Consider the following 11,083-nt stretch of genomic DNA (forward strand, 5'->3'; position numbering starts at 1 on the left):
ATTACTTTTAAAACCAGTGAGGCATTCCTAATCAAAACAGTTACTCAGCTATATTTTATTTTATGATGGAAAGATCAGCATGCAGAATAGAATATCTTATCACATCAGGACTATAGCCAGCTTTTCGACTTGCCGTGGGCTTATACCCTGAGAAAGTTCAATTTTTGTTTCAAAATTTGCAAGAGTGATATGATAAAATTTAATGGTACAGGACTCTAGGCTGGCTACACCCCTGATATTCTTGTACTCCGTTTTGAGCCATCCGACTTAACTGTGGTGTAGCAATCATGGTCAGGTAGATGTACATGTTACAAAAACAAACAAACAAACAAACAAACAAACCAAAAACGGGAAAAAAAAAGCAAAAGAAAGATGAACTACCACTACACGCCTACTCAGATATAGCACAATATGTTCCACTCCAACTATACTTAATTACCATAATATACCATAATTACCATAACTATACTTAATTACTAATTATTGTTAAAATTAAATCTAAAAAAAAGGGATTAAAAAGCAGATTTTTTTTACTAAGATGTTACCATACGACCATACGTATTGATTACTAGAATTGTTTTTTCCCTTTTCTTTGAACTTTTTCTAGTTTTTCTCTGGCACTCGCAGTCTCCATACTAATGGCAATGTTTTTGGCTCTTGTAGACTGTCAGACGCAAAAGAAAAAAGCATGCTAATCAATGAATGCAAAAGTTAATAATCGATTAGTTGTTTGTTTGATCTACTGACCCGACAATCAGTCAGTCAAGCATTTAATTTTTTACATGTCAACATTGAAGTGTATTGCAGCCATAATATAATCCAGTTAGTAATAACCATGCCCACTGGCCAGGTGGAGAGTCCGGAAAACAGTCAGGCAGATAATCAGCCCATCTGTCAGTCAGCCAGTAGTCATAGCTCAGGTAGTCAATTCAATTTGACGGCTTACCGGCCCGTTAGTCAGAAAGTCAAGTGACCAGACTGTCCGTGAGTAAGCTGGTCAGTGCTTTAAGGACAGAAGGCAGATATGAATATACAAGCATATACAGAGAGAGCACTCATCAGTGCGGCATACTCGCCACCCAGAAGTTTTTTTTTATTATAATTTTTCAAATCATACATCAACAAAAGCAGAGAAAAAAATTGATCAATTTGAAAATGTTTTGGTACCCTTACTGCCAACAATGAAGGGGATAGCTGAAAAAAATTCGTAAGGGACTTTGAAAAAAGACAAACAGCATATTATAGCAATCAAAAAAACAGACTTCCTTCTTCATCTCCGATAACTTCAATCATTACAGTTGCGGTGAAATCTCAAATTTGAAATTGGTTTGAATTAGCCAAGGATTTAAAAAATTTAGCATAGAGTTCACCCTACATCACAAATATTTCACGTATTCTATAAGATTAGAAAGATGCATGTAACAAAAAAAAACATTTAGAGGGATTTGTTTTCCACAACCCTTTAGTCAGCGGTATTCAGTATTAAAGCAGACGTAATAAGCATTTACCTTGGTTCGAAAACAGAGAACTAAAGTCTGGTATCAAACACCTCTTCTTCCCCTGGATGGAATATGAAAAGAGATTGAAATACAATGCACTCATTTTCTTTTAAGCGATAGAATAATAATTTTCACAAACACAGAAAAGAGGGCTGCCACTAATCAAAGCTCATTAAATTTTTGCATGTCTGTGTTGAGGTGTTTTGAAAACCGAGGTACACAACATCAAAGTAACCATGTCCTTTCAATGAGCTGGGGTAAGAGGCGGCTATGTTTTGTGTATCTGGGAAAATTATTTCTGTATCCATGAAAAACCCAAACAAGCAAACTAGTAAAACGGCTTCATAAATTCATAAATGTTTGATTTTAGCATTGTATAAAAAGTTATGGCTCTTCGTTACGAGGAGGTATAATAATGCCCAAGTGGTGTGGTTTTTTTGTTTTTTCTCGATGAAGTCACCTCCCGATATGAACCACGACCTTTCGACTAAGCACTTCAAGTGATCTTCAGTCAATTGAGTAGACTGATTATGCATCACCTTATAAAGCATGTGTGGACCAATTTGAATTTATCTCTTCTGATTTATAAAAAATGTTACCTTCCTCTGCGACATCCATGTCAGGCTCAGGCGCCTTCACTTCTTCTTCACCTTTTTTAACTCCTTTAGAAAATGATTTATTTGATACGAAAAAAGTTAGTATACAGTCATTAAATTTTGTGTTTTTACTTAGAAGTTAAAATCATTAATGGTTAGTGACCAATGAAAACCCATTATCTCCTTTACCTTTGTTACTGGGCACCGAAATCTCTTCAACCTCCACCTGCTCCTCAGATTTACCAGCTGTGTGAAATCAGATTTATTATTAAAAGTTACGTTAGTTACATTTACAACGCAACTAAGTCTTAAGTCTTTGACGACAACAAACTTTCCAATAAGACATTTTTAAATCCATCGACCCATTAGGCTTAGTAACTGAGAAAGGGTCTTGTACCTTGCCGCAAATAGAGACCGACAAGCTGCTTTCGTAAATTTTTTCTTGTGACAGACTTAGAATCGTGATTTGATTGGTGATTAAGCGTTAACATGATAACCCCAGTCTTATTGGTGTGACATACAAAACCATGCAATCAAGTATACCAAGTGCGCCAGCTTGATAGCACCAGCCACCATTCGTTGTTTTTTTTTAGAGTTACGAAATTTCCGGAAAAAAATAAAATGAAAATTGAAAAGGTGTTTACCTTCCACAGTCTTTTCAGTGGCTGGTCTGATGTCAAAATCCTCCTGATAATCTGTTTTAAGGAACAAGTAGAGTAAAATGTTTCATGATACTTATGGTTCATGTGTTATTCTGCAATAAATATCTCTACAAATTTTATTTTAGGTACGTCAGAATTTCAGATGTATTCAATTATTTATTAATTTATGAAATAACACCGAGTTACAAAGCTCACATTTAAAGCTGAAAGTTAATTTGGGCGCATGAAAATAGTTGCTGAAATAATATCTCTGCCAAATACAGTTGTTAAGACGCATTACCTTTTTCATTTTGGCGATTCCTATGACCGTTTGTAAAAAGCAATTTGCAGTTGAAGTCACATTGGGCTACTGTGACTTTTGCAGTACTAGTACTTCTCTTAAATCAAGCGGTTGTCTACGCCTTCTTTTATATTTCTTTCATAAATAAATTTTTACCTGAGGAAGATGGATTCGCATCCCCTCCACAGGCTTGTTCAATTGCTGTCAACAGAGCAAAGAATTATCATTAAGTTATTCTTCATACAATATAACTGAAAACTGGAAACAATGAAAGATCATTGTCAATATATATGTATCATTTATTAACTACAACCGTGTCATATGGGAGACGATGGTATCTTCCGTCCATAATACAATGTACAGGTTACCAATGTAAAGGAATGGGGATCTCATGAGTGGAGGTCTTAAAAAGTGCATATGGCAATTTAACACCAGAATGTCTGGAGGTAACTTATCAACCAAAAGTAATTTAACCTAATTTCGTCACATTATTGTCATATGGGAAACCATTCCTTAATCTATCCTTTCTCAAAATGCACCTACAGAAATTATCAGAGCAGAAAAGGAATGCTATGGTTTCTATAGGTATTTCAATTTGAGAGAACTAATATTTGTTAGGTTAATTGATTAAACTATAGATACCTGCCAAGATTTTTGGATTGCAAAGTCAATTACAGCTTTATCGTTAGCATCAAAACTCATATATTTATTAACTGACCTGGTTGCGGTGCAGGCAATTCAAGGGCTTCCACTTCTGGGGTTTCGTTGTATTCCAATACCTGCATTTCAATTTGCTCTCCTACGGGAAAGAACATGAAAAAAAGGAATTAATATCTATCCTTTCTTAAAATGCACCTACAGAAATTATCAGAGCAGAAAAGGAATGCTATGGTTTCTATAGGTATTTCAATTTGAGAGGACTAATATTTGCTAGCCTAATTGATTGAACTATAGATACCTGCCAAGAGTTTTGGATTGCAAAGTCAATTAAAGCTTTATCGTTAGCATCAAAACTCTTATATTTCTTAACTGACCTGGTTGCGGTGCAGGCAATTCAGGGGCTTCCACTTCTGGGATTTCGTTGTGTCCCAATACCTGCATTTCAATTTGCTCTCCTACGGGAAAGGAAATGAAAAAAGGAATCAAGTATAGAAAAGAGAAAGGAAAGAAAAGTATCATACAGAGAACCCTACAAAGGCGTGAAGAAGATATTTCGTATCTGACTACACTAAGAAGCACTCTATTTTTACCCTCTTCGACGTTAGCATGTTCATCTCCATTTCCAATCTGTCCCTGCTGATCATTATCTGCTTCTTTCATATGAAAAAGTAACACCAATTTAAAACTTAATAGCCATTGTCAGGTTTATATAAAAAAAGCATTCTACAATTCAGAATCTTAACCTTATGATTTAAGACAGAAGTATAGCAATTCATACTTTGAGAATTGTTTGCAGAATGAGTTTTGACTGGCATGCTATTTTAAAAATCTATCGCAAATGGCATCCATTTGTCTCAATGTTCCCTAATAGTTTAGTTTTAGAGATACTAGCCTTCAAAAGTCGAACTGAAAGCATGATTTCCACCATTAAAATTGACGATTTAATACATTGATGCCCTCTCTATTTAGGATCACTCTTGCTTTCTCTTTTACGTATGCTACAACTTTACATATTGTAAGTTGTACATTTGTGGTTTCAATAATTTGCTCAGTTTCTTTTTCGAAAAAAAAAATACATGTGTTTTCTACGATTTCATGCCAGTTCTATCCTATTCCCCCTCGAAAGCCTTGGAGTAAAAATCACATAAGTTACTTAAAGAAAACTGGGTTGCTCATACTCAATTTGATAAAAGTTAAAGTTTCTTCATTTCAAGGTTTGAAATATAATTATTGTTATCGTGGTATTTTTCAATGGAACTTAAAACTGTACCTTCTTGATTTTGTCCTCTGCTGAAAATAGATCGAACATTGGACCACAACTTCCTCAGTTTTGCTTTCAACACAGGCTGAACCTAGACATTCAAAATATATTGAATAGTTTACGTTAAGACTTTCAAGTAACGTATTTAGAAGTCACGTTGGTCTCTATGGCTAAAGTCAAAGGCGGAGAAGCTAAAAAAATCTGTCCGATCATTTACTTTTTCATGCTTGTTTTGTATGTCAATCGTTACAATTACAAAATTGAGTTGCCAGCCTGCTCTGACACGAAACAAAATTTGAACATAACGGTAGGTGCTATTCCAAAGTAACAAAAAAGAGAAACATGTTACCTGTGGAGTAGAAAGCGTATACAGCAATGGGTTGATAGCTGAATTGATCGGCAGAGCGAACACTGCAATCCACACTGCCAGATCACCAGGAGGATCAAATGTTTTCTCGACGTGGGACCGGATGCCGATAGCAATGATTGGCATCCAACACAAGAAATCGGTCAGAATAATGAAGAAGACTCTTTTGGCAAGTGCTCTTTCTCTTTTAGCTTGTGCACTTTGTGCTCTTGCTCGTATTTCACGAACAGTTCCATGTGCACCAAGCCGTCTGCTTGACGACCATGATTTCCACAAGATGGCAACGTAAGCAACCGTGATGAAGATGAATAGGGAAAAATTCAAAACGATAAAAATGGAAGTGGAGTATTCCCAGCCTCCTTGTAATTCAGGGGAAAGCTGCAGGGGCAGGCACACTACATTATTGCCATAGTACCACTCGCTGAAATAGTGCATTCCAGACAAGGGAAGGAATGCCATAACGCCTCCCACCAGCCAGATAACTACGCACATTAGACAGGTCTGCCTTGGGGTAATTTTTGCAAAGGTGTAAGGAAACACGATGTTCTTGAGTCTGTCCAATGCGATCAGAGAAATCATCATCACTGACACTTCACTTGAAAAGACAGACATGGCACCATTGAAATGACAAAACCAACCGGTGCGCCACTCATAGTCATGCAGGTAGTATTCCCCTGACCATTGCAGGTCTTTTATGCCTATAATGATTAGGTATATACCCATGATACCGTCAGATACACCCAGATTCACCAACATGATAGACTGGACCACATTGTTATCAGGGTAGAAATACTGCCACCCAACTACGAATAAAGACCCTAGCAACGAGAGAAGACCGACAATCCAAAGAGTTCTCCTTGGAGCATGGTGGCGGAACATGGAGTGGCAGCTTGCGAAATTGTCATTGAAGGAGTATTCGCAATCAGCATCCTGCCTGAAAAGATCGAGATGGCAGCACATCAGGTTGGTGTCCAAAGTTCTAGAATTCGAAAAAAAGAAGAAAAAAAAAGGAGAAATAACACTATTATTGCATCGTTGAAATCCCTTAATAATCATTAATTGATTAATAACATAGACTATTATTAAAATAATTGTTTGAAGGGGCGAGTGAAGGAAAGGATCGTCATGGAATCTTACACTCTGATGATGTGCGTCAAATGCTTGAAAAAGCCTTTGGGGAGCTCGGCCATCAGGTTGTAATGCATGAACCTGTGATTTAAAATAATCATAATGTGAATTTTAAGTCGGTTTATATCATAAATAACCTAAAAAAGTGAATTTTAATAATAAGATTCATTAAGTTAATGTTAATGTTCAAATTGACTGTCCAAAGAGACAAAATCAGGAACCTAGCTGAGGATCTTCAGTACGGACCCTAGCTTGATGTTTTCTCAAAGATTCTTTCAAAAGAAGTCATTTAGCCTAAGATAAGTCTCGTCTTGCTTTCTTGGAAATTTTTGATGGCTACTGATTTTATGGACGTGACAGCCCATTCGGTTGAGGTCGTTCGCTGTACAAAAGCCTCTTTCCGGACTCTTCCAGGGAAAAATTCCCTTAGTATACTTATGTTATTTTCCAAAATTACTTTGCACGAGTCTTTTCTTTGACAAAACGAAATCAAAAGAATGTTATCTGATTTCAATATATGCAACTAAGTTAAGTTGCCTAGATAAACATCTGTCATTTGCAGTAAACTTACAACATTCGCAATTCGTGGGCATAGTTGAAAGTCGTGCTGGTAACGTTTTGTATCCTATTGCCGAAGATATTCCTGAAACGAAGAACGTAACTATTTACAACTAACACCAAAACGGGGACTTGCAGCAGTCACATTCCTCATTCTAACAAATTCTCATGGAATTTCAGTTAAGACTACATAGATCTCCACAATGTTTGTTTCCGCTTTTTCTTAATATCCAACTAGGTGCACCAAAAGTATGTTAGATAAAGGCACATTTTTAGTGCAATATAAATTAAAAAAACATTGCTTTGTTGAGGAAGATAACTGGCACCACCCCTGTTCTACATCGTGGTAAATTTGTAGACAAAAATCTCAGATTTTGAACGCTGATATCATATTCATTCTATCACTTCAAATATTCTGGAATGTTTTGTATGTGATTAACTGTACTTACAGAGATCTGAGCTTTTTAACGCCCTTGAAAATTTTATCAGGCAGAGCCTCGATTTTGTTCTCCGAGAGATATCTTAAACAAAGGAAACGGATAAGGAAATAATATTAAAGTACAGTAACATAATATGATTGGGTAAGGCAAATTTTATTTGAGCAATGACGGAGTTAACAGTAAAAAAATATTACTGTATACGGTTTGAGATTCAGATCATTGTGGAAAATGGTTTAAACTCTAAATGCACTTACAAATCTAATAGCTCCACCAAGCCCTGGAACTGATCTTCATGAAGCTTCTTAATTTTGTTGTACTCCATTTTCCTGAAGAAAGCATTATGTGCAGTTTAGAATGAAATGTGTAGTGATATCTTTAGCTCTACTTTTTTTTTTGTAAGATTTGCGGTTAAGGGAGGGAATGGCAACGTTTCCCAGTAAAATAGCTCCCAGTCTTTATATCTTAATCTTCAAAGAACACATTAGACTTATCTATAATGATCTCAAGATTAAGCGCGAAAACTCTCAAGTTCATTCTCTGTGACAAATTACAAAATTAGTGCCAGGGTAGTTTGATGTGGCAATACAACTCAGATAAAAAGGAAACAAAACAACCTTTGCCTTCCAGAAGTAATTTACAATGTAAGTTGTCATTCACTGAGAAGCTTTTATAGTCACCAAGTGCTGTTATTTTCAAGAAAATCTTTTAAAACAGTTCTTAATATTTTGGGACGATATCAATCTTACTTACAGAAATTTTACCGCTCTTATGTTTTTGAAAGCATACGCTGGCAGATTTTCAAGTTCATTGTTTGATAAATCCCTGAAAACAATTATTACACAGTTACTAAAATTTCGCTTATGTTAGAGCTACCAACTGAAATCTGGGAATTGTTGAGGTTGCTATTTAATCAGAAGCTATTAAATTCTTAAGCTTACACCACAAAGTAACTTAACATTACTAACCGAAGCAAAAGAAATACATAGGATAGCATCGTCTACTTCAATTAAGATTTGCAGATACGAGCTGGAAAACTTCATGATGTTTTAACTATGATGGCTGTGCTTTTAAAAAAATATTTTAAGAATGATCATTTGTTTCTTTCCAATTATCTCCTTGGTTAAATAACTAACTCACTTACAAATATGTCAGCTTGGAAAGGCTGTTAAAAAGTCCGTCTGGTAGACTCTTCAACTTGTTATTTGACAGATAGCTGATAGGAATGACGAAACAAGAAAATGCATTTTCATTAAGTCTGCAAACTGAAATTTATAGGTAAAAATACATAAAGATTCTGGTCATCAGAAACAATCAAAGAACAAAGAGAAGTACGTAGTGATACACATGCAATGTTTTGTCTAACAGTACAGAGAATATTCAAGAGTCACTTCATTCATTTAGTTTGGTCAATATTTATGACAAAAAGCAATTTAAGGCCGCTGAAAACTTGAAATCTGCGCGCATACTGAACTCTTTTCCCCAACACTGGCAATGGCTGCCTCTTGGATCAATAATGAAATCATTAAGCTCGTGATCTAAGGAAATATGCCAACATGGTTCAAAACAGAGAAAGATAGCCCATAAAAACAACTCTGATATTCATAAAATGCGTGAATTTCATTGTTGTATGTATGATCGTTGTCACTGAAATGTTAGTTCAGCAACAAACACAAAATTCTAGATGGTTCAATTTTAAAACGTGTTATAAGTGCAGATGGAAAGATTTTATAATCTGCAACTGGAAAAGATTTTCTTTCTATATGCTCTAATTAGAGAAAGGGACGAAAAGTATGTTACTATCAGAATCTGTGTTAAAGACACTAGCAGTGATTTAACAAAAGAAAGGAAAATTTTACTAAGTGTTAGAACACTTTATGTAGTCATTGAGTTAAAACAAGGGAAAGCTTGGAATGAAATAACTTACAGTTCTTTCAAGCTTTTTAGATCTTGGAATAAATTAGGAGGCAATTCCGTGAAGTTGTTGTCTTGCAACCATCTGTGTTGAAATTAAAAAAAAAAGTTTTTGTGACCTGTATGTAAAATATGTTTAGTTTTATTAAAGCAATTATTTACCGAATCGTCTTTTGATCATTGAGTGGAAGGGAAGAAAAGGTAAAGGAAAAAAGGTTAATTTGAAAAACAAGTATAGACAAGGCGGTAAGAGAGGGGAATGCTGCTGCGTTACAAAAACAGTTTTCCTTCCACATCAGTATTGATATATTAACTTACAGTTCCTCTAGCATTGTCAAGTTTTTGAAGGCACTTCCATTCAACCCTTTCATGTCGTTGTCATTCAGGCGTCTGCGTTATTTACCACATAAAACTGACGATTAGTTTAAAGATCCACCAGAAGTTTATCTGCTTAGATAGGGGTACTACTGAAACCTTTCAGGGCTGTTGTCGAAGACAGTTACGGTTGTTTTGACTTGTGAGCAAAAGTCGGCATCACTGTCAATGAGCGAAGAGTTGTTTGTGCTAACTTCACCGTTTACTCATTTTACAACAAAAGATTATAATCAAATTTGACATAGATATGGAAATTTGTTAATGATGGACATTGGAATGATCTTTTTATTTAATGAAGGTACTTCTTGATGCCTTTTATACAGAGGACAGAATCTCATAAACGGTCAGTCCTGGACAAAGATCCAGAATGCAACAGTAGATATGTGATCTTCATGATATTTCATATTAATTCTTGATTTACGAAGCGAAACGAATAATCTGATAAATGTAATAAAACAACGACAACAACAAAAAGCAGTTGGAGGCCTGTAGAACTGTTGTGCAGCTAGTCTGAGATTAGAGTTCTTATTCTGCAGGTGCGAAAGTTGACTAGTAGTGTTAATTAAAGATGAATTTATTTTGTACTTAAATAGCTACATATTATGAATGAAATATTTGCAAATTTTGTCAATCTTATTAACGCTTATATTGCATCACTAAGAATCTAGAAGCGCGGATCAGACAGAAAAAAATTAGGTTACTTACAGAAAACTTAGCTGAGTGTTCTTGTCAAAGATTCCTGGAGGTAGGTGGTGCAATTGCATTTCAGACAAGTACCTATGAATTCGACGAAAATTTAGCACACTAAATAAAGGCCAGAGCTGGGATGCATATAAAGTAATAAACCAGGTGACTAGTGGAATAAACTCAGTTTTGAAATGCAGCTTGAGGATTGTGTAGACAACTCAAAATGATTATTATTGAGATTTTACCTTGAAATCAAAATGGTGCAGCCATGTACATATCTTTTAATATTCTCACTTGTCAAGACGAGCAAGGTTTGTCTGTCGTGCTTATCCTAACTCAGTTATGTACCCTTTGACGGAGAAACAAGCTACTCATAAGGCCTCGAAACAATCCTCCAGCTACATCGGTCTTAGGCCACCTTTCGGGCCTTTTCCCATGATAGATGAACTGAAGCAGGCTTTCTTTTTTTTTGGCGGTTCATCTTACGATAATTTGTGGTTCCCCGTTTCCTTTCCGAACCTGTTGCTCCGAAAACATATAGAAAGGTTATCTTTCTGATTCTCGAATACACCATCGTATTTCCCTCCTCACATGATTCCGAAAGTTCTTGCGATATCTTGTCTTGTATTTTGATCCTATTTTCTTAAGATATAAGTTTC

At 35.6% G+C, this 11,083-nt stretch overlaps 1 protein-coding gene across 1 annotated transcript; it reads right to left on the bottom strand.

Moving 5' to 3' along the window:
* Positions 1 to 1,528: 1,528 nt before the first annotated feature.
* LOC131771202 (G-protein coupled receptor GRL101-like) lies at positions 1,529 to 9,733 on the bottom strand. The gene is made up of 17 exons (XM_066166287.1): positions 9,681 to 9,733; positions 9,376 to 9,447; positions 8,202 to 8,273; positions 7,706 to 7,777; positions 7,461 to 7,532; positions 7,025 to 7,096; positions 6,463 to 6,534; positions 5,308 to 6,304; positions 4,968 to 5,049; positions 4,288 to 4,350; positions 4,072 to 4,152; positions 3,756 to 3,836; positions 3,194 to 3,238; positions 2,740 to 2,790; positions 2,285 to 2,341; positions 2,099 to 2,161; positions 1,529 to 1,560 (listed from the first exon to the last, which is right to left on the bottom strand). The coding sequence occupies exons 1-17, from the start codon at positions 9,731 to 9,733 to the stop codon at positions 1,529 to 1,531; spliced, it is 2,037 nt and encodes a 678-aa protein (XP_066022384.1).
* Between the last annotated feature and the right edge of the window lie 1,350 nt (positions 9,734 to 11,083).

Source organism: Pocillopora verrucosa, chromosome 5, assembly GCF_036669915.1.
Source record: "Pocillopora verrucosa isolate sample1 chromosome 5, ASM3666991v2, whole genome shotgun sequence".
NCBI lineage: Eukaryota > Metazoa > Cnidaria > Anthozoa > Scleractinia > Pocilloporidae > Pocillopora > Pocillopora verrucosa.

Excerpts from the sequence above, each read along its gene's own strand:
- LOC131771202 (XM_066166287.1), bottom strand. The coding sequence starts at position 9,733 with ATGAAAGGGTTGAATGGAAGTGCCTTCAAAAACTTGACAATGCTAGAG. Across the intron at positions 8,274-9,375 it reads CTAAAAAGCTTGAAAGAACT|GGATTTATCAAACAATGAAC; the intron begins GTAAGTTATTTC and ends AATTGTTTTCAG. Across the intron at positions 7,533-7,705 it reads TTGGTGGAGCTATTAGATTT|ATATCTCTCGGAGAACAAAA; the intron begins GTAAGTGCATTT and ends CCTTTGTTTAAG.